Raw genomic sequence first — 24389 nt, forward strand, 5'->3', positions numbered from 1 at the left:
TGTGTGTGTGTGTGTGTGTGTGTGTGTGTGTGTGTGTGTGTGTGTGTATGCGCAATGGAATATTACTTGGCCAAGAACAAAATCTTGCCATTTGTGACAACGTGGATGAACCTAGAGGATATTATGCTAAGCAAAATAAGTCTGACAAAGAAAGGCAAAAACAAAACCAACCAGCCAACAGAAACAGATTCATAAGTACAGAGAACAATCTGGTAGTTGCCAGATGGGAGAGGTGTGGGGAGGATGGGCAAAAAAAAAAAAGGTGAAGGGGATTAAGAGAGACAAAGTTCTAGTTATAAAATAAATAAGTGATGAAGATGAAAAGTACAGCATAGGAAATATAGTCAGTAATATTGTAATAGTGTTGTATGGTGACAGGTAGTGACTACACTTAACATGGTGAGCACTGCGTAGTATACAGAATCACTGAATCACTATGTTGTATACCTAACTAATATAATACAGTTCAATAATAAAATTTAAAAATTGGTGATAAGAAAAATAAACAATACCTGCTTTTTTCCTTCTTCTTCATGGAATTGATCACTCTTGTTAATCAATTGCAGTTTATCTATTTTTAAATTTTTAAATCCAGTATAGTTACAATGTTATATTAGTTTCAGGTGTACAATATAGTGATTCAACAATTTTATACATTACTCAGTGCTCATCCAGATAAGTGTACCTTTAATCCCCTTCACCTATTCTCCCCATCTCCCACCCACCTTCTTTCCCCCTGGTAACCGTTGTCTGTCCTCTATAGTTGAGACTCTGTTTTTTGGTTTGTCTCTTTTTTTTCCCCTTTGTTAATTTGTTCTGTTTCTTAAATTTCACATATGAGTGAAATCATATGGTATTTGTCTTTCTCTAACTTATTTTGCTTAGCATTGTACTCTCTAGATCCATCCATGTTGTTGCAAATGGCAAGATTTCATTCTTTTTTTTTTTACTGCTGAGTAATAGTCCACTGTGCATATATACCACATCTTCTTTAACAATATCTGCTTTTAATAGTATGAGAATTAGAGACAATACACACAGTGAGCTACTAACTGAGTGAGGTCCTTCCTCAAGGACTTGCTTTTCCTACAAAAAAAATGTGTTACTAGATGTCTTCACTGGTGAATTCTACCAAATGTTAACATCAGTTAACACCAATCCTACATAAACTCTTTCAAAAATATAAAAGAGGAAGGAACACTGACAACTAATTATATGAAGCCAGTATTATTCTGATACCAAAACCAGACAAAGTCACCACAGGAAGGAAAACTACAATCCAATATCCCTTATAAATACAGATACAACAAAATAGTAATCAAATCCAGTAACATATAAGGATTATACACCATGACCAAGTGCGATTTATCCCATGAAAGCAAGACTGATTCAGCATATGAAGTCAACTAATATAACACATCATATTAACAAAAATAAAGGACAAAAATTACATGATCAACCCAATAGATACAGAAAAAGCTTTCATAAAACTCAACAGCTTTTCATAATAAAAACGCTTAAACTATGAATAGAAGAGAACTACCCCAACCTGATAAAGGGCATCTGTGGAAAACTCAGAGCTAACATTATACTTAATGGTATAGGTAAAGACTGAAAACTTTCCCCTAAGGTCTAGAACAAGACAAGGAGGTTGACTTTCACTATTTCTATTCAGCACTATACTATGTTCTAGACAGGGTATTTAGGCAAGAAAAAAGAAATAAAAGTCACCCAGATAATAAATTATAAAACTGTCTCTGTTTGCAGATGACATGATCTTGTATATAGAAAAACAAAGGAATACACACACACACACACACACACACACACACACACACACACACACACACACACACCACATCTTTGTCCATTCATTATCAAGGGTCACTTAGTTTGCTTCCATGTCTTGGTTATTGTAAATAATGCTGCAATAAACATAGGAGTACATATAACCTTTCATATGATGTTTTCATTTCCTTGGGTAGATATTCAGAAATGCAATTACTGGATCATATGGTAGTTCTATTTTTAATTTTTTGAGGAACTTCCATACTGTTTTCCGTAGTGCCTGCACAAGTTAGCATTCCCATCAACAGTGCACAAGGGTTCCTTTTTCTCCACATCCCCCTCATCAACACTTGTTATTCCATGTCTTTTTGATACTAGCCATTCTGACTGATGTGAGGTGATATTTCATTGTGGTTTTAATTTGCATTTCTTTGATGATGAATGATGTTGAACATCTTTTCATGTGTCTGTTGGCCATCTGTATGTCTTCTTTGGAAAAATGTCTATTCAGGTCCTCTGCCCATTTTTTTAATCCAATTGTTTTCTTGGTGTTGAGTTGTTTGAGTTCTTGATATCTTGAATATTAACCTCTTATTGGATATGTCATTTGCAAATATCTTCTCCCATTCAGTAAGTAGCCTTTTCATTTTGTTGATAGTTTTTTTCATTGTGCTAAAGCTTTTCAGTTTGATGTAATCCCAATTGTTTATTTGTGTGAACAATCGCCTGGGGAGAGAAAGCAGCTATCTGATGAGGAAAATGAGGCTCAGAGACATGGTGTAATTTGCCTACATACCCAGTGACTGAGCTAGAGTTCTAACCAAACCTTATGAAAATCAGTAGTCTGATTGCCATAATACCCTCCAGGAGGATTGCATTTGCCCAGGGCTTTGATTTCAAGAAGCCTTGTTTCCACTTTATTCCATTGAGTATCATAAATAAGCAAGACAAGCAAGATAATATTTACTGTACCAAGCACTGTTCTAGGTGTTTCCTTGTTATTTAATTCTTACAACAATCTTGTGAGGCAGATATTGTTAACTCCATTTACTGATATGGAAACCAAGGCTCTCAAAGGAAATGGGAAAAGGAAATTGACAGCTATGATACAAACTCAGTCCTTCAGACTCCCAAGTGCAGAGCTTGGTCCTTCTGCCCACACCCATTCCTCCAACCTGTGGGCAAACACTGCTCACACATCAGGTGGAGACTGAGCTCAACTTGAAGTAGTTAAGAACCATCCTGCCCATGTTTCCTGACTTAATGTCCAAGAGTAAATCCAAGTTGGGGACCTCTGCTTGGCCTCCTCTCCTCTGAGCTTGACTTTGGCAAAATGCATTTTCAAAAGGCACCAAGGAAGAAGAGAAAGACTTCAGGGTCAGACATGGGAAGAGGACTAATGTCAGTGTTGAAAGGGGATGATGGATGTTGGTGTTACTGTACTAAGAGCTCTTCCTTGTCAAAAGTTGGGAACATGGAGTTCATCCTCCTAACTCTAACCTCCTCCAAACTGTGACTCAAGACCCAATTGGGACCAATGAATACCTACCAATTCCATGTATTGGGCAATAGCCCTGAACTTTGAGTTGGGAGACCTGTGCTGAGGCCTGGCTGAACTATCTGTGCAGCCTCAGAAAAGTCAATTCAAATTTCCATGGCTCATTTGCCTCCTTGTAAAATGGATTTAATAATACACACCCCTTAGGCAGATTTAAAGAGAACAGAAGACAGCTGTGTAAAAGCCCCCAACACAGTGTCTGATACAGAGTGAGTGCCCAGGAACTGTGTGTGGGATCTCTAAGGCACTTTCACATCCATAATGAACATTTGGTCTTCACAGCCTCCCTGTGGGGTTATCAATAGTATCCAAGCTACAGAGAGGTCAAATAATCTGAAAAAGACCACATAGTTAGTTAAAGACAAGGTTAAACCTCCAAATCATGCCCTCTGTCTCTCAATGCTACATACTTCTAAGTTATACTTTCCTGCAAAAAATTGCTGTAACTGGAGTCATTTAAAAATTGATTTTATCTGGGTATTAGGCTGTCCAGTATATAATAAAGATATAAGAAAAAGGCCACAGTTTGCTTTAAAGATCCCAAGAATACAAATTGAAAGGGAATAATAAGGCATCCCATGCTTAATTCATTCCTTGATTTGAAACCAGGAAATTAGTCTGTGTCTGCTTCGCCCTAAAACAACCTGTTAAAAGATGAACATCTTCCAACTAAGAGCAATGGTCAGTCTAACAGTGTGTTACCTTGTAGGCCACTCACTGAAAAAAGAGAAGGGGAAGGGGAGGGACAGACAAGAAGAAGAGAAGGAAGAGGGACAGGAACTGCTGCTAAAGCCAAGACCAGTGCCAACCTGAATTTCCCTTTCAAGAGAGGTCAGGGTTGCCTATTATACTTGATAGGTCAATGAATGAGCTCAAATGGACCATTTACCTAGTTTTGTATGTTAAAATCCTTTGGCATGTTCACTCCTCTAAGGCTTTCAGCATGGGAAGTATAAGGATTGTCACCCTTTTGTGTTTTTTTCTTGGTAGGAGAAAATGGGATTTTCATAGGTGGTTGGCATTCCCTGTAGGTTGCAGCTGACAAGGGATCCAGACAGTCCTTGAATGCATATCCAAAGCTTAGTCCATTGTTTTAAAGAAGGAAGAAAGAACACACCTGAAGGAAATGCAAAGACAAAAATAAATTTTTATTAAAGTACCCCTAGCATTGCATTCCATTTCTTGTTCACTTGACCCCATCTCCCTGCTCTTCTGCAAGCTCCTGGAAAGTAAGGACCACACTCTACTTCTTTAGTGTTTCTGTCCACTTAGCAGAGTGCTGGGCACCTAGTAGGTGTCCCACTGATGCCAGGTGCATGGTGGAAGGAGCAGCTGTGACAATCATTCATTCCTCAGTCGGATACTGGAGATATGCTCAACACACTTTAATTTTAAGTCAATTTCTATTTATTTCATTTTAAATGTCATTACTATAATCATTCATTTCTGAGTCCCGGTGTGTTGGCACTATGACATTTACAGTAACGGTCACATACCAGTGAATTTGGGGGGCTTTGACAGGCAGAGCAGTGGGTGTCTGGTACTTATTCTAGATGGTTGCCTTTGCCTGAGCTTAGCACCAATGCTGGTTCCAGACTTGGCCTTCCCCCCAGAGCTCTCTCTGCTGGCTTCCCCCCACTCCCCTGATTCTTTATCTGTTAGCTCATGCAGCCGGAGGAGTTGAAGGGAGGGCAAGTGGAGGGAGCTGATGTTTGGAGTCCAGCCAGAGACTGCCTCACCTTTGTCCCAGGTGCAGCCTCCCAATCATGCCTCAGACCGGCTTGTTTTGAAAGTAGAAACCAGGATTGGAGTCCTTAGTACCATGATGGTCTCTCCGTGCTGGACACTGGAATTAAATATTTATGTTGGCAGAGAGCACGAGTTGTCCACCCAAGTTGGGAGATAAAAAGGTTGGTTTTGGTGCTGGGGAGTAGGTGGGCTGCCCGTAGAACAGAGCAGGGACCCACAGCAGCCACTCCCTGTTCCTTCTCAAGTCTTACTTTGATAGTCCGGACGACCAGCACCCTAATGGGGAAAACTACGGGCATCTTAATTCCGTCAGCCAGTTTGCACCGGTACCCTCATTTCACAGGTTGGGAAACTGAGATCAGGGCACAGTGGAACTTGCCCAGGGCCACACTGCCTACTCAGTGGCAGAACCCAAATCAGAGTCCAGATCTTCAGCAAGCGGTTGTGACATGAGACCTGGGGTCAGGAGAACTGTGTGACCTTGGGTAGATGACCTGAACTCACTGAGCCGTCTGAAAGACAGGAATGATTTCTAACCCTGGGATCAAGTGAAATAATATAAACAAACGATTTTATGTGAAGTGCTGGCAACACTTTAGCTCAGGGGTCTGCAAACTTCTCTCTAGAGGTCCAGATAGTAAATATTTTAGGCTCTCTGGATCATATGGTCTCTGTTGCAGCTACTCAGCTGTACCACTGTAGTGTGAAAGCATCCATAGAAAACGCATTTTAAGAAAATGAGTGTGGCTGAGCCCCATTAAAACCTTATTTACAGAAACATGCGGCAGGCCAGATTTGGCCATGGGCCGTGGTTTGCTGACCCTGGCTGGAGATGCTTGGAAGTTTTTAGAGTTACTGTTGATGACGTAATAAATGACCCCCAAATTGAGTGGCTTAAAACAAACTATTTGATTACGCTAATGGATTCTGTGGGTCAGGCACCGAGACAGGGTACAGTGGACTTGGCTGTCTTTACTTCATGAAGTCTGGAGCATCGGCTGTGGGATGAGTGACCTGACTGCTTGGGCTGAAATTACCTGAAGGTTCCTTTACTTACCCAGCTGGGGCCTGGGCTTAGGTGACCTGAACACCAGGACTGCTGATGTGCCTGCTGTAGCCTCTCCCTCCCTGTGGCCTGGCTTGCTTACCGCAGGGTGGCCTCAGCGTAGCTGGAGGTCTTGCATGGAGGCTCAGGGTTCTGAGCGAGTATGTTTCAGCGAGCAAGGTAGAAGTTGCATAGTAAAATCCAGAATCAAAAGTTGCACAGCATCCCTTCTGCTGTGCTCTATTAGTCAAAACATTCCTGAAGCCACCAGCATTCAAGGTGAAAGGACATAGAACCCCCACATCTCAGTGAGAGCTATGCTAAAGAATTGGGGGGAGGGGGCTCACTTTTAAAACCATTATAGAAGAGATTAATAATTTAAACACACACATCAAATAGTGGTGAATGGTTACTTAGCACTTACCGTGTGCCAGGCAGTACTTTATTCCTCCAGCGTCCCTTTGAAGGAGGTAATATTATCACCCACACTTTATTTTGTTTTATTTTTATTATCACCCACATTTTAAAGACAAGATACACTAAAGAACAGAGAAGTTAATTAACTTGCGCAAGGTCAAAAAGAGTAGGTTGTACAACCAACATCTGAACTCAAGTAGTCAGGCTCCAAAATCCCCAACCATGACACACTCTGCTTCATTTTGATCATGAAAATGAGAATGCTCTTTTTACTACTAGAGCAGAGCCGGATTAAGAACCTGAGACTTTGGACTGCCTGCCAATAATATTTAGTCTTCCTGCCAGTAATTGCTTAAAAACATTATTGCACACCTACTCTGGGTCCAAACTGTTCTGTGCATTTTGGGTAGTCCAAGGGAAGAGGTATGACATCCAATTTCATTCATAAGAAACCTAAAATGTGGGTGAGTGGATTGAATTCTGATTTAATTCTCACAACCTGATGAGATGGAACCTTTGTCCCATTTTATAGGTAAGGAAACTAAGGCCCATGGTTAAGTCACTATTTGCCCAGTAGCTGATGGAGTCTAGCTAGATTCAAAGCCAGAGCAGTTTGATATGCAATCCCATGCTCTTTGCCATAGACTGCAATGGGAAAAGATCTGGAATGAAAAATGCCAATTCTTTCAGGGGAAAAAAAAAAATCTTCAGTCCCTAACATGTCAGATCTAGCCTATCCTTAAAGGTGATACTGGCTTAGTTTCTCACTGCAGAGACAGGAGACAGAGACCCAGAGAAGGGCAGATAGGTTTCCCTGGATCAGATGTAGAGCCGTAGCTGGGACTCCGTGTTTTTCCCACCACGCTGACTGCCACATTGTGATGGGAATGGCATGGAGGGGAGTGATGGTAGGTGGGGTGTCGGTCAGTGGGGTGGGGGTGTGGGGGGGGTTTGAGCTAACGGGAAGTTGTTTGCCAAAGCTGTGTGGGGGGAAGGAGCATTTTACAAGACCAGGGCCTCTGGCCTGGAAACATCTGTTTCCCTTCAAGTTAGCGAGGAGACTTTTGCCTCCCCAGAATGCCTAAATCATGTGGCGGCTGGGGAAGAGCAGGCGTTGGTCTGGAGACTTCAAACGCATTCTCCCGTACTCTCGGGGACCTGGGCCTGATGTGGGCCTCTGGGGCTCTATCCCTGCTCTTACCCCCTGTCAGATCCGTGAGAAGCTCTCACCGCCAATTAACTTCTCAGTTTCATTCTCTCACCCCTGCTGCGAGGGGGTCTGGGGGTCTTGGATGGGACCAACAACAGCTTCCTCTCTACCCGTTCTCCTCTGATTTCCACTAGGACAACTTCTTCTGGATGTCTGGTGGGGTGGGAGGGGGGAGGGGTCAGAGTGTTGTGCAGTGTCATAATAACAATACTATTGATGATAATACCTGCAACTGTCTCTCATTGAGTATTTGCACATGCCAGGCATCATAGGGAGCACTTACCCACATCTCTCTCTATTCTGACAACGACCCTATACAGTGGATTTTAATGTCATACTTCCTATTTTACAGGCAAGTAAAAGGGCCTCACACAGTCAATAAATGGGGAGCCAGAATTTAAAACCAAATTGCCTGATTCCAGGTTCATGTTTTTAGCCATTCTGTCACTCTATCTCTTACAATGACCTTTCAAGCAAATCCCCTTTTGTTCATTTCACAGATGGGGAAGTGGATTTCCAGACAAGGGAACTACTCTTCATAGTTGATTGAATCATTCATTCAGTCTTTCATTCCTTCTGGAAAGTACTTGCCAAGCATTGCGTGATTTAGGTGTCTGAGCACCAGATGTAGGTGGGTGGATAGAGACAGGCTGAGCCAGATTCTGGTCCTGAAGATACATACTTACAGGGGTGAGAGAGAAGCATATGAGCACTGACCCAGGCATGCAGCATGTATAGTCACAGGGCACCATGGGCAGAGAAAGGTTTATTGGAGGAGACGAGGTTTGACTGATGCTCCAAGGACAGGGTGGGAAGGGTCAAGTGGAGAAGGAGAAGGCTGAGCCAGACAGGGGGTGTAGCATGTGCAAAGGCCAAGAGGTAGAATCCATGTTCTGGAACCATTAGCAGTTGGATGTGGTTCTACTATGAAACAGAATAGGAAGCAAAGACTGGTAAAACAGGCTGGATGTGTGGCCAGTGTTAATTTGAGGTTCAGTGATACAGTACTGTCTGACGAGTGAAGATTAAGGAGCTGCACTGGGAACCTATAGGAAGGAGTTTGGATTTAGTCCTGAGGGTGATGAAGAAACAGAAAAATACCTTTTGTGTAGTCAATCCCAAGGCACTTGCCCCCACATTGAAATTGCAGTACACTAAAGCCATATTGCTTTAGACATCCAAGATCTCATAGGCCACAATCTGTGGAAAACCTGGGCCATGAACTCAGTTGTTTTTTTTTTTTTTAATTGAAGCATGGTTGATGCACTATATTAAGTTAGTTTTAGGTGTACGACATAGTGATTCAGTAACTTTCTACATTATGCTGTGCTCACCACAGGTGTAGCTACCGTCTGTCACCATGCAAGGCTATTATGATACCATCGACTATATTCCCTATACTGTACCTCTCACTCCCCCCCGACCTACTCGTAACTGGAAGGCTGTACCTCCTACTTCCCATCACCCATTTTGCTTATCCCCTTACACCCCACCCCTCTGACAACCACCATTTTGTTCTATGTACTTACATGTGTTTCTGTTTGTTTGTTTTGTTTGTTTCAGGCACCTTGGCCAGTGTTCTTTCCCCTAAAACAAAGTCAGAGGAAGATTAAATAGCAAGGGTTTGAGCCTGGAGCTTCAGGTTCCTAAAGAGCCCATCCCACTACATCGTTGGAGCCACCTCTTTTGTAATAAAAGTATCCGATAGATGCAGTGGGACCTAAATCAGCCAGTTGTACCAGAAGCAGGGTAGTGTATAGAAGGAGCACTAGGGGGAGGAATTAGAAAAGCCATTGTCTACTCTGAACTTCTTAAGAATCTTTCCTCTCTGGGCCTCCATTTCCCTACCTGTAAATAAGGATATGGAGTTTGGTGCTGGCTCAGGGGTTCTAGTTCAAATTATCAGTGGATCTCAGCCTGCTTCAGTGGGCAAAGAGAAGATGGAAGAACTGAGCAGAAGGTAGCCGGCACCCTTCTTGAATCCCCTGAGAAACACCGAGGTCTGCCTGTGCCCTCTCCTCAGTCTCTCTCTCTGTTCCCACTTTTCACTCTGCTCTATGGGTGTGTCCCTGTGTCTGCTTCTCAGTCTCCGCTCCCCTCCTGCTTCTACACATTAGGGGCCTCCACTTTCTTCCCCTCACAAAAAGCCCCTCCAAGCCCTGCCTGGTCCCCTAACAGCTTTCAGATGTGTCTCTGGAACAGTTCTACAATTACAGCTGGGACGGGCAGAAAGCGCTTGGCCTTGTGACTTTTGACCCAAGCCTGTGAGGTTGACATCTTCCTCTTTTTCCACCCCTCCGCCTACACCGGCAGGGTGGCCTGAGGCCTCCTCCATCCCGAAGCCTCCACTGACAACATTTGGTTACTGTAATAACACAAATAGAAGCCACCTTTTAGGGAGCAAAGATTGAGCCAGACCTGCTCCATTGTTGCATCATTGAGTCTTGGTCCCAAACTTGTGAGAGACGGAGAATTTCACCCTACTTACAGAGGCTGAAGCCCAGAGAACACTCAGCCAGCAGCTGGGGAAAGCAAGGATTCTCTCCAGGTTTTATAACTTAGAAGTCTAAGACTGCTTCTTCCCCAGCATGCTGTTATTCTTGCTGCTTGGCTAAGCAGAGAGGTGACCCTACACCCTCTTGGTGGAGGAAATGTATTGCAGAAGTACCATGAAAACATAAGTGGCCAATAGGAAAGTAGTGTTTAAAAAAATTTTCCAACTTCTCATGTTTTGAGGCTAATTCACATATTCCATTCACTACATCCTTCCATGTTTCCCTCAGTTGAAATGCATCTCCTCCTCTCCAAGAAAGCATTTTTTTATATGTGCACTCTTGTACAAACAAGTGCTGTTTACGTGGTCTTTATAAAAATCTGCAGCTTACAAGCCACTTCTCACGTATCACTCTATGTAATCTTTGAGACAGTCATGCATTATCTCTACAAGTATCCCCATTTTATTGAGGTAGAAATGATTAAGAAATGAGATGTGATATGCTCAGATATTTACTGAGTGCCTACTATATATACCCAGTACTGGTAAACGCCAGGAGATTGTTGTACTCAAGCTGTGAAGTATACACCCTCTGGGAGCTGCAGGCTAGGGTTTGGATCTTGCCTCTACCGTGTTCTAGATGGGTTGCTGTGAGGGTAGTAACACCCAGTATTGTCCTTACCTCCCTACTCTGCCACTTGCTTATTCTCACATCCTGGATTTTCTTTGTGATCTTATTTCTAACCCCTCTGCAAGACTTTTTGATCTCAACTCCCCCTGTGTAGCACTTAGAGAATGCCTGATGCAGAGAGATGAAGTAAGCACAGAGAAGTGAAGTGACTCAACCAAGGTCACAGAGCAAAGGAAGTAGAATGGAACGTGAACCCAAGCCTGGCCATCTCCAAGACCAGGCTCCTCCTTCTGTCACCCCTGCTTCTCTTGACCAAAACAGTACTGGATGTAGTAAGCACTAGAACTGAGCCCCACTCACAATGCTGAGTTACAGCAGGAGGAGAGAACACCCACATCACAGTGCTATTGTTCTTCTACCAAAGGCAGAAGCCAAAAACCTCAGCAAGCAGATGAATAGATTAGTTTCCTTCTGAAGATGGGACCAACATACCCCATGTTTAGGCCTCTTAAGACATGTATTTTAGGTATAGGCCAGCACTCCAAGCCAGCTAATGAAAGACAAAAGGTGGAATTAGATTTGACAGTGTGGTTAAGTGTATAATCTTTGGATTGAGGCAGACCTAAGTTCTGGTCCCCTGTTGCTACTTACTTAACATGTAATAATAGGTGAATTACTTGACCTCTTTGGAACCAATGTCCTTATTGGTAAAATGCAATCACAGTACCCAGCTCATACAGTATATGAATAAAATAACTCCTGGCACACAGTTAATGCTCAGGAAGTGTTTATTAAATGGATGAATGAAAGAACGTGTAAATGAGCATGTCCAGCCAAGCCAGATAGCATTGGGGTTCAGACTGCTCTGTCCCCAAGTAATTGTGAGACCATGGAAAGATACAAAATCAAGGTCTCAGTTTCCTTATTGGTGAAGTGCAGATGATCATAATCCCTGCCTTCCAGGCTTGCCTACTTGTAAAATAAGAGTAAATGCAGTAAACATTGGGGTGCACATGCCCCTTTGGATCACTACATTTTTATCTTTGGGGGAAAAAAAAGTGAGAGTAAATGCAAAGTGCCTGGCAGACAATTGGTGCCCAATAAATGCTTTATTGTTGCTATGTTTTTTTTTCCAAATCTTTTCTCTTGCAGCCTAAGCATCCCTGAATTGTTTTGGCCACTGCTCCTGTACTGTGATTTTGTGTTCCACCTTACAACTTCCAGGGCCTTCTCTGAAGTCACAAACCCGTGCCCTGTTTTCTTGTTATGCTGCAGATTCACTTTGTATGCTGTGGATACACGAGGGAGGCACTCAGAGCTCAGCACAGTGACCCTGAGAACGGCCTGTCCGCTGGTGGATGACAACAAGGCAGAAGGTAGGTGACCCATTTCTTCCCCTCCCAGGTCACTCCCATATTTCCTCTAAGTTCTACACCCAGTCACTAACCACTACCCCTTTCCTGCCTTATACACCTATTGGCACCGAGAGAAGAAAGGGAAGGGACTAAGGGGCCAGGAGGAACATGGAGCTAAATTAACCAAAGCCATGAAGGAAATTGAGAAGGACTAGCAATATCTTGGCCAATTGAAAGACTTGCTCCTCTTTCATAGCATTTTTCTATGTTCTGAGGTAGAGGCAAGGAATGGTAGAGAATTAGAGCCCCATGACTGTATCCTGCCCCTTAGCCTAAGCTTTTTAGAGACCACTTTTTTCCATTTCGGTCTATGCTAAAACTGGCATATTAGTGACAGTAGAAGACCACTCTACCACTAAGCCCATGGTAGATAGCATTATCTCATCATAGCACACATCTCCATCTAGCCCAGGGGTGGCCTCAGAATCCTCAGCATAGAGCTATAGTCAGTGACTATTGGTGAGAGGTAGCATGCAGGATTAAATCTTTCTGCTGCTCCTGGCCCATGAAGTTGTAAACATCAGGCAAAGTACCTGAAAAAAAAAAAAAAAATAGAACCAATCAATCAGATCCACCATGTACTTAGCTCTTAGCCAACCTGTAGATATAGTTTCTACATCAGGATGGGCAAAAATGTGGTGACAGATTGTGAGTCCTGATGGTTTACTTTAAGTTGAGCAAATATTTTCTAAGAGCACTGGTATACAGGCAATGCAGAAGAGACATGCTCTTCACCTTTCAGGAATTCACATTCTAGTGTCGAGAGAGAGAGAGAGACTGACATTTCTACAAATGGCTTAATAATCTCAATAATACATGCTTTGCGTGCTATCAGACAAGAGGAGATAGTCCCCGTATTGAGGAGCTAGCACGTCTCAGAGGTGAAGGGATGTGAGATGGTTTCCTGGTCATTTATTATCATCATAATCATCATTGTTATTATTATTTTAAAATAACATATGCATGTAGTTAAAAAAATAAATAAATAAAAATCAGAGTGGAAATAGTGCAAACTAAATGCTCTACCCATCCTAAATTCGAGTCTTCCAGATTCTTCTAGAGGCAATCGCTGTTAGCAATGACTTGGGGATGTACATAAATTTTTATTAGAGTCTTCACAGGTGAAAGAATGGGCCTTCCATTCAAGGGAGCAGCCTATGATGACTCTAAGTTACATCAATTACTAGGAATGACTGAAGGAGTAGAAATTGCCATGAATTGCCATGGTTTTTCTTTGAAAGATTTTTGAATGGAGACCTATTAGACCTGATCACAGAACTGTGTTGGAAATATTACAGAGGGGAGACAGAAGTAGACTGTTGAGATGAGCCCAGGACTGTTGATTTAAGCCTCTACACTTGTTTGGAATTTTATGTTAAATCATGGGTACCAAATATATGTTAATAATGAAGCTTGCAAATTATGAGCACTAACTTTGTGCCAGGCCCTGTGTTGAGTCCTTTACATTCACTGTTTAATTTTGTCCTCCCAGCACATCTCCAAAATAGACCTCATTATTTTCTGCTGATAGATAGGAAAACTGAACCCAACTAGTCAATGATGTTCAGGAGGGAATTAAGGTCTGTCTGCCCTTGGATACTGCACATGTGAATTCCAGCATGAATGTGCCTTTCTTGCTGCAAGGCATGTTTCCATCCTCACTTTTTCCTGCTGTCCAGTGATCTGTGCCTGCACTTCTCTCCCCTCAGAGATAGCAGACAAGATCTACAATCTGTACAATGGGTACACAAGTGGCAAGGAGCAGCAGACTGCCTACAACACGCTGATGGAGGTCTCAGCCTCAATGCTGTTCCGAGTCCAGCATCACTACAACTCTCACTACGAGAAGTTTGGCGACTTTGTCTGGAGAAGTGAGGATGAGCTGGGGCCCAGGTATGAAGGGGTGTGTGAGTATGAGTGGAGTGGTCTTGCTTCTATCTGATTTTATTGGACCCTTTCTTCCATAGGCTGAGAATGGGCTTTCTCAAATAAATATGGGTATCATCCACCTTAGTCATGTCAGGGTTAGAGATGGGAAATGGGCAGGGAGAATGATAGAATCTCGGAATTTTAGCTTCTTGGACTCCTGGAATGTCAGAAAAGAGAGAGACATCAGCACTCTTTCCCTCAGTCACTCCCCTCACCTATCTTCCATCTTCAGTGTTAGAGACAGGAACCTTGGACTCCTGGAGGAGATGTGTCCTAACCAGGATCATGGAAGGGTATAGTGGCAGGGTCATGGCCCCAAATCTAGGGCTCTTCCCACTCTTCCATAAGAAATCTGAGGTTTTCTAGGGGCACCTGGATGGCTCAGTCAGTTAAGGGTCTGACTCTTAATTTCAGCTCAGGTCATGACCTCAGGATCATGAGATCAAGCCCTGCATCAGGCTCTGCACTGGGCATGGAGCCTGCTTGAGATTCTTTTTCTCCCTCTCCCTCTGTCCCCCCCACCCCGACACACTCTCTCTCCCTTTCTAAAAAAAAAAAGAAAAAAAGAAAGAAAGAAAGAACGAATGAACGAACTCTGAGGTTTTCTAGAATGAAGTCCATTAGTGACCGTGACTAAATACATTCCTAAATTCAATGTGTATTAAGACATGATTTTTATCACCAGCTGTGACTATGCCAACCATTGTACTAGGCACCAGCGAGGATTCAAACATAATTAAGACACCGTCACTGTCTTCTGAAGTTTCATAAAGTAGTGTATGAAATGTGGCTGTGTTTCATGCCTTACACCTAACAACATTCATTCATTCATTCATCACTTACTCAGTAGTGCCTCTTATCAGTTGGTTGTTGACCACGCAGTGACAAAAAGGGAGAAGCCCACTGTTGACGGGAATTGAATAAGCACTGCAAAGAATAGGAATAATAAGTATAATGACAACAGAATAGGGCCCTCTGGGGAGGCAAGCCATAGACATCTGGTCGAGGTAACCCAGTGAAGCCTTCACCAGGGCTGAGACTGAGGCCCACAGAGTGAATAGGGGTCAGACAAGAGGAAGGACAGGAGGATTGGAGGGTTTGGGGCGGAGTGATGAGCTGGGGGAATCCACAGAGGAGATAATGTTACATTAGGGCAGGGTTTCCCTCAAATTTTCATCATTTGTCTGCCACTTTTATGATTTTTGACATAGCACCATACCCTAAGCACTTTTTGTTTTGGTTATTTCTTAGATTGACTTCTCATTGAAAATCTACTGTTGTCATTTTATAAAGGGAAAATTAGCACCATCTACCTTTAATGGAAAATTAATTGTAAACATTTGATACAATGGAAGGGAAACAAACAGACAAAACCAGGAAACAATGCTCTTCAATCCTAGTAGAGCCTGAGGCTGTGCCTGGGCTCTCTGCTCAGCGGGGAGCCTGCTTCTCCCTCTCCCTCTGCCTGCCACTTCTCCTGCTTGTGCTCTCTCCCTCTCTCTCTCCGTCAAATAAATAAATGAAATCTGTAAAAAAATAAAAAGGAGATTAGCAAGTGTTAGAGAAGTACTGAAGACACAGTCTCAAACTGAGACTTTTCTTTTTTAAAGTTATCCAGAGGAGGGGAAGAGAATGAAAGAGATTTTGACTGCCTTTCCCAGTGTGGTTCATTGTTGTTTAATGCTGGGTCTGTGATCATCTGGAGCACCACCTAAAATCCTTTCTCCTGCCCCTGGGGAACTCCTACACTTTGGTAAACACTGGGTAGAGGAACTGAAGAATTTCCCTGTAGTTGGAGCAAAGTGTGTGACAGCAGGAGTGGTCAGGGATAAGAAGGGAAAGGTCAGCAAGAGCCAGTCCTGAATGCCCTGTAAGTAGGGTTAAAGAGTTTGGATTATCTCCCTAGAGTAAGGGGAAGCTTTTCAAGTGTTTTTCACAAGGGGGTGATATTGGCAGATCTTCAGGGGGAGAAAGATCCCTCTGACCACAGTTGGAAGTTTAGACGGTCGGTCGAGAGGAGTCAAGGCAGGAGGGAGGTGGTGAGGCCCTTGGGGCCAATCTTTTAATAACCCAGGGGAGATGGTGTTCTGCAGTAGGATGGTACTGATAGCATTGGAGAGAATCACCTGACTTCCTGAAGTACTTAGTGGGCGGCACTCTGTCCTTTAAAAAGCTTTAAAATTTCCCTGTAAACTGGGCGAAGTAGGGTATTCTCATTTTGTGGATGATAAGGAATTGGAGGCCCCATGAGGTTAAATGAGCTGCCCATAGTTCCACAGTTTGATAAGGAGGCTGGTTCTGCCCTGAGGTCTCACCCTGAGCCCTTAGAACACTTGCAATATCCCTGCAAGGATTTGAGGCCCTCAAGGGAACAGATGAGAGCTTGGTCAGGGATAAAAAAGATCTCTCCCTGGAACAGACCTTATCTGCCCATTGGGTCCTGGACTGTAACTTTTTCTATTTCACATGAAAGGAAGCTTCTTTAGATAAAAGCTAAAAGAGGGCAGACAGGCAGAAGCACAGAGCCCCAGATGAAAGCCACTGTGTGAGTCATCTGGGCTGCCATCTTGCCCATGGACAGGGAAAGGCATCCCACTTTATTGGGCTTTCCCACAGGGCTCAGAGACTTTGGGTGGAAGCTAAACCATAACTCCACTCCTGACTTTGTCTTTATAGCCTTCTGTCTTTATAGCCTTTATGACCTTCCAGGACATAAATCTTCTGGAAAGACTGCCTGGCCTCCCACAGAGGCAGGACAACCCACTTGGTAATGGACTGTGATAACCCACTAACCTCTGGCCAACCCATCACCAGTCACTGTCTGCCAACCCTGATTGGTGTCACCCAGTTTCCTCCCTCCTCAGTCTTTCTAGTCTCTAGAGGGGATATGAGATTCCATCCCACACTGGCATGTCAGCAGGAATCAAGTTAGGTGCATCCTAGTCTATCCTAACACTACTAATGAACTCACTGTGCAACCTTGGGCTCTGGCTCTCTCTGGCCCTCAGTCTCCTCATCTATAAAATGATCAGGATGAACTAGGGCAGTGGTACTCTTTCTTTTTAGCAGTGGAATTTTTTTTTTTTCTGAATACATCTTACGTAGAACCCTAGATCTTAACTAGAATGCTACTTTCTCAGAGAATCCTCTAAAATTTCTACCTGTTCTCTCAATCACACCTTCCTGTTTTAATTTTTTGCATCATGCCTACTAGTTTCAGTATCTCATGTTGCTTTTGTGTTTACTGTTGTGTTATCTCTCTTTTAGACTATGATGTCAACTTCTGTGTGCTTAATGATTCTTTATGTTCTAGTCACTCTTGTAAGTGGGTGCTAAATAATTACTTGTTAAATAATTGGATAATGGGATGAGTGAATTTGTGGCTCAGATGGTTGCACAGTTTTTTTGGTAGAAGCTAGAGAGGGTGGCCTGGAGTCCCACCTGCTGGGACTCCATTTCAAATCCTTTTTGCCCCAATCCCAAGGGACTCTTAGGTCTCTCTGAGCTCTTAAAGATCTGTAGGTCACAGTTGGAAACAATTGAATTCCACGAACTCAAAGGTCTTTCCAGCTCAAAAATAGCAATCAAAAAATGCATTGTCTGCAAATATTAAGAGACCCAAGCAGACCACATTTCATTAATTTATTTATTCATTGATTCTTTTAATATGCTTACTATATGCCAGGCTCTGAGCTATGGGCTGGAAATGTATGAATGAAGAAGACAGATCCTGCCTTTACAAGGAGCAGCACCTAGTGAGGAAAAGTCTGTAGGCAGTTGCAGTGAAACATGTTATAAGAAGCATGCTATAAAAAGGAGGGTGACAAGTTTGTTTTCCAGTAGTGCTTCTCCAGTTTGTATGTGTATGAGAATCCCCTGAGAGCCTTACTAAAATTCAAATTGACTTAGTGGCTTAGGATGGGCCTGAGATTCTGCATTTCTCATAAGCTGTCAGGTGATGCCCATGTTGCTGGTCCCTATAGCACATTTAAAGTGACAAGGTTCGAGATTGGAATAGTTGGCACAGCTATCCAGACCTGGACCTCAAAGGAAGATCCATGGAGAAGAAAGCGAAATCTATGCCTAGCATCAAAGGATGAATGGGAGTCCTCCAGGCAGACGGGGGAGGATATTCTCATCCAAAGGAACAACCAGTGCAAAGATGAGTGTTGGGGTGGGTAGTTAAGAGGATATACTTGAGTCAAGAAGTGCAAATCTCATTGGGACAGAGAGTTCAAGGTGAGAGGGGAAAACAAAACAAAAAAAAACAAAGGCTGGGAGTTCAGCAGAGGGCAAATCATGATGGCTCTTGTGAGTCCTGTTTGAGTCCCAAAAGTCAGGTAAAGATTTTAAACAGGAGCAGTTTGGGTAAATGTGCCATGACTCTGAAAGGTTCACAAGTATGCATGGTTTCAAAGTGTAAAGGAGAGAGAGTGAGACACTGCCCTGGAGCCAGGGACCTTGGGTTCCTGTCCTAGGTTTGCCATCCACTTACTGTGTGACCTTGGACAAATTCCATTGCCATTCTGGACCCCATTTGTAACATTAGAGGGCTGGACTCCAAAGTCCCTTCCAGCTGGGGAGTCAGGGAACCAGAAAGCCCTGAAGGTCATAAAGACCAGAGAACAGGCACATCCTGACTGTCCTTTCCCCTCCAGTCCAGCATGTCCTGATTCTCAGGGACCGAGGGTGGCCAGGGTGTTAAGAGCTCTGCCCAGGAGGACTCATACCATGGGATGAACTCTATTAGGATTCTCTTGGCCTCTAATCAGCAAACCCCAAAATGTTCTGTACTTCTCCCTGTATCTTTAGTCACATACCTCCATAAAATTTAGTTACAAAAGGACATCTTTTATGTCTGCCTAATGAGTCTATCAGGCCAGTGTCCTCCAGAGCCTGGTTCCCGTGGCAGCCACAGGTACCACAAACAGCTGCTCAGAGAAGACCTGCTGATACCCAGCTGTCCCAGCCATACGGTTCCTATTAGGAGACCTGAGAAGCTGAGCTCATAGGTGGCTAAGGACCAGAATTTGCTTCAGTCAGAACACCCTTGACTACTCTTGGGCTTCTCAATCCTCTCAGCTACATTTGGCTGAAATGATAGAGTAGAAAGAAGAGAGCAAGCACTGAAGAGTTTTGTTTCAGTGACTTCATCTCTCTGAACTGGTATTAGTATATTTACTATCTCAGCCTCTCTTGCTTCCATGGCAGACATTGCTAATAGATCACAGATCATCACAGGCTTGGTTTAGCCTGGAATTTTTCTCAATATAGCAAGACAAGAAGCCTTTCCTATCTGAGAAGAGTTGGCACATCCTGTGAACTGTATCCATATCCTATACTGTATCCGTAGTGGAAGTAAGCAAATTTGATGTCCCTGTGCATTCTTTCAGTTCAAGATTATATTAGCTCTTTCCTTAACTGTCATGGATTAAGTCTTTTGGAATTTCTAGGGTATTGGGAACAAAAGCAAACTTAGGCTTCTATGGCCATATTCCTATGGATCTCAGATGCACTTTTAATTTTTATGCATATTTTGACATTTCTGAAATCAGGATGGGTAGTGCACAATTGGATGTGCACATTAGTGTTAACATTCTTCTTTTCTCAAAAGGCTACTATTAAATCAGTGGCATTTCCTATAACTTATAACTTATAAATACAAACAAAACACAGTATGACTTTGAACAAATGCCCCATGGATCAGTGTTCCCACTGATAGTATAACAAGGTTGGCTGCTATCCTGACGTCTGCATCAGTTCCACAATGAAATCACTGGGTTAGTTGAGACTCTGTCATACTTACCATCAGTTAAGGAATGAATTCTTGGGCAGGTCTTATGTTTTCTTGTGAGAGAATAAGGAGAAGACAAAATGGAAATATTTTCACTGTTTATCTTACAAGTCACCTTTCAAACCTGGTGTTGAAGATACATATCCAGATGGCAGTATTTGAGCTGCTGGATTTCTGTTTTGTGGGAATAGTCCAAGGCTAGATTTGATGTGGATTTATTCTGAAATAACCCCAGTGAACTACTGGGAAGCCCCAACTATAGTTGTGTGTGTGTGTGTGTGTGTGTGTGTGTATACACGTTTTCAAAATAGAATTACCTGATTTTATTGTGTTCTAAAAGTAATTCTTACTTATTCTATTACATCTACATGATGTGGATGTATATAAAATGGAAAGTGAAAATTTTGCACCTCTCAATCCCATAACCCCAACGCAGAGATAAAATCATTATTAGTGTGCTTTCCAGATATCAATGCGGGTATGACATGGATATGCACATGAATAGGGACTCTGATATAGACTTAAGGATATGCCTGCATCTGTAGCCACAGCCCTATTTCCACCAACTCTGCTGTGTTCAATAAATATATACACTATATTCTGTTATCTGCCTGTTTATACTTAAGTCTTTTCTCATGGATGCGTAAGTAGTTGTGTTATCTGGGAGGGCCCTTTATCCATGCAATTTTATCTATTGATCATATGTTAATTGAATCTTCTATTAAAGACCAACCAGGTTTCTTCCAAATGCTTTGCTCTTATAAACAAATCTATATAAATGTTTTGCCCACTTGCTAGATTATTTCCCTAGGTCCACATCGATGCTCTTACACCATTTCATACCCTTTATCAATTCCTGCTAGAGAATTACTGGATTTGGAAAGCTAGGGACTGAGAATTTCCTAAGTTCAAGTCAATTTACCCTTATTAGTTCCTTCTTCTTGTACAACCAGGAGCTGGACAACAGGAAGACTCTACATTGTCCAAGAAGCAGGTGGGAGATATTAGTTGATACCTATTATGGGCCCAGTCATTTATATGTCATTTCATCTCCTGAACCACCTATTTTGAACATTAAGCAACAGAGAATCAGTTACAATTGAGTAAATTGTTTAAGGTTACACAGCTAGTAACTATCAGAGGCCAGATTCAAAATAACCTCAAAAATGCAAAATTCAAACCAATATCCTGTCCATTATAACACATCGCATCTCAAGATCCGTACACAACTAAGGCAGAACATATGCATCACAACAGAGAAATAAAAGACTTCAGCAGCAAAGGGAAAAAGATGGCTAATGATAGCTGGGGAGATCTGGAAGACTTCCTGAAGATGACATTTCAGCATGACTTTGAAGCATGGGTAGAACCTCTCACATCAGGAACTCCATGCCTTGGCAGTTGTGTCACACCAGGTGCTGTTGTGAAGTGCTCATCAGGTGCCCATCAGATGGTATTTCTCTGCGAACGAAGCCTCTAATGTCTTTTAGATTAAAAACAAAAACAACAAAAATCTTTTCCAATTTCTACTACCATTAGACTCTGCTATGGGCTGAATGTTGTATCCCCCAAAATTCATATGTCCAAAATCTAATGTACCAGGTAATAGTATTAAGAGATGGGGCCTTTGGGAGGTAACTAGGTCATGAGGCTGGATCCCTTATGAATGGGATCAGTACTCTTAGAGGCAACCAGAGAGATCCTTTGCCCCTTCCACCATGTGAAGGAACAGCAAGAAAGTACCATCTATGAACCAGGAATCTAGCTTTCACCAGCCACTGCACCACATCTTCCAGTGCAGTGATCCTGGACTTCCCAGCCTTCAGAACCTTGAGAATTAAATCTGTATTGTTTATAAGCTACCTAGTCTGTGGTATTTTGTTACAGAAGCCCAAACAGACTAAGAATCCTTTCTAAAACATACTTGATGTGATCATCTCCAATGAAGGAAGCCCATTGGAGATATGGAAGGATCCAGTCTATAGAGGAGACTAGTTTTAAGTTTTTTTCTTATATTGAGTCAAAATTTGCTTTCTGTTAATTTTAGAGTGATGTCATCGATAACACTGGGGTGCCTTGCAACAGAGATCTAGATGCTATTCTCACACCGTTAACCCTGGTCAAGTCATATGACCAGGCTGAGGCTCACTTTTACTACCTAAAGACTGGGACTGAAGTAGGAACTCTAGAATTGTGGCAAGGAGTATATTTAGTTTCAGCCCCTCCCCAACCCCCCCGTCTTCATTTATTAGAACAACATAACCATTTGCCTGAGTATCCCCCTTAGTGGATACATTCCATTCCTGCTTTCCACACTTCCTCCTAAGACTTGCTTTTGAGACAACCTTCAGCATCATGATCTGGCTACGGTTTGCACATGTCCCTCTTACCAGAAGTGACTGGGGTTCTCCAGATGTGACCTGACCAGGGCAACATGAGTGAAGTCATTCTTTCTCTTAATCTGCCCTATCTACTTCTGGAGGTTGTGTCCCATTTTTGTGCAACCACGTCATGCCCTCGACTCTCATTAAACTTGAGGTCAGCTAACACAGAGACACTTAAGCTCGCTCAAGGAGATAGGGAGGAGGGAGAGAGGCCAATAGGAATGTTTCCTTACTGCCTCTTTTTTTCTCCTCCATTCCAAGGCCCCCTTAGAAATTAGGTCTCTATCCACTAACTGTGTCAACAGCTGATTGGGTAATGATGCTGGGAATAGAATGGTCGGTCAAAGGTTCTACAGTTCCCGGAGAAGTGGCATCAGAACTCAGCCCCTGACTCCTCCACAAACCATTCCTGCCTCAGTCTCGCCTGCTAATAGAACCATAAATTAATGTGCGGTGGCTCCTTCACCTCTGGCTTCCTATCCTAGCAGGTCTGGGTCCTGTCTCCAATGAGGAAGATTTCATTTCCGGTATTAGAGAAAAGTGGTCACTCTGACCTACGATTTCCTCTCCAGGGAAAGCTTGGACCATGCCTGGCCTTTGATTTACGCATCTCCATTGCCTACAAATTTATTACCCAGCACTCTCGCCTTTGGTCCCTCACTCCCTCCTCCTCCTCTCTGGCCTTTAAGCACCCCCAACCCTTCTCTTCATGGTGTCACCTTCTGACTTCTCCTGTCTTTGTTGGCTAAATGCAAGCCAAGGTCTGAGGCAGTGTGTGTGCTGGAAAATGAACTGGGATAGTTAAGTGAACTCACACTGGTTTAGTGCCTATTGTGTACAAACTTCTGTGCTCAGTGTCTAGGGCAGTCATTTCATTTCAGCCTTACAACAGCCCTACAAAATACACATCTCTAGTCCCATTTTACAAATGGGCAAATAGACTTACAGAGAAGTGACTTCCGTGATGGGCTCTGAAGCCTGTGTCCTTTCTACGGCAGTATGCTGCTTTGAATCTTGGCTAACATTTACTGAGAGTAAGCAAATTACTCAAGTTATCCCTCCCCAAAACACTGCTATTACTTCCATTTTACTGATGCTGTAACTAAGCAGCATCAAAGAACTTGCTGATGATCCACATAGCTGTTAAGTTACAGAGCTAGGATTTGAATCTGTGACTCTAGAGCCAGGTATTTCAATTCAGCTCTGTACAATCAGGAGCTCTGGTTCTTGCTCTGCCCTTGTTACTAACTTAGGGTGTTCCCTTAGACTATCAGATTCCCCATCCACTCAAAAGGAGACTTGGTTCAGCTGAGTTCCAAGATTCTCCTTGAGGAAATGGCTGGGCCTTTGGAGATAGAGCATTTGGAAATCTTGAAGGAATTTCCCTTTCCCACCTCATTTTATATTCATAGCTTGTTTTTGTGACTGTCTGCATCAGTCACTCTCCATTGCCCCTAAAATATAATACTTCACCATGACTTTGAAGAGCCTTGATGGTCTGATGTCTGCCAAACTGACTAGTCTCTCACCTATTCTTTGTGCTAACCATTTCAAAGAACTGGGTGTTCAGCTTTCTCTCATCTAACTTTAGATGGGCTCTTTCCTCTGCCTCCCCATCTACCTGAAAAACCTGTCTAGTCACTGAAGTCTTGGTGCAGATGTTACATCCCTTGGGAAGATTTCTGAGCCCCCAAATTAATGATTAGGTGTCCACTTTATATATTCTCAGAGCACACAGCATGTCTCCAACCCAGCACTCTGACCCCAAATTAGAGGTTGTTAGTATTTCTGTCTGTCTCCTGCCATTGACTTACAAAGATGCTCTAGGCTTACACCAGGACAAAAGGCTGATAATGGGGGGTGGTAGTGTTGGTAGTGATACTTTCTAACCTGTATCAGGGACTTAAGATGTGCCAAACACGTTTCTAAGAGTTTTGCATGTATTAATTTAATGTAATCCTCACTATAACTTTAT

The 24389-nt window shown here is 42.9% G+C and overlaps 1 protein-coding gene across 7 annotated transcripts in view; it reads left to right on the forward strand.

Annotated features, from left to right (window-relative positions):
* Nucleotides 1–24389, forward strand: part of ASTN2 (astrotactin 2) — an 899232-nt gene that overhangs the window by 871187 nt on the left and 3656 nt on the right. For all 7 annotated transcript variants that reach the window (XM_025888498.2, XM_073905829.1, XM_025888499.2 and 4 more), the window contains 2 exons: nucleotides 12168–12268; nucleotides 14017–14200. In XM_025888498.2, the coding sequence (XP_025744283.1) occupies nucleotides 12168–12268; nucleotides 14017–14200 (285 nt within the window). The remainder of the gene's footprint in view (nucleotides 1–12167; nucleotides 12269–14016; nucleotides 14201–24389) is intronic.

This window comes from Callorhinus ursinus, unplaced genomic scaffold (genome assembly GCF_003265705.2).
Source record: "Callorhinus ursinus isolate GAN/ISIS: 27379988/994484 unplaced genomic scaffold, GSC_fseal_2.0 scaffold24, whole genome shotgun sequence".
Taxonomy (NCBI): domain Eukaryota; kingdom Metazoa; phylum Chordata; class Mammalia; order Carnivora; family Otariidae; genus Callorhinus; species Callorhinus ursinus.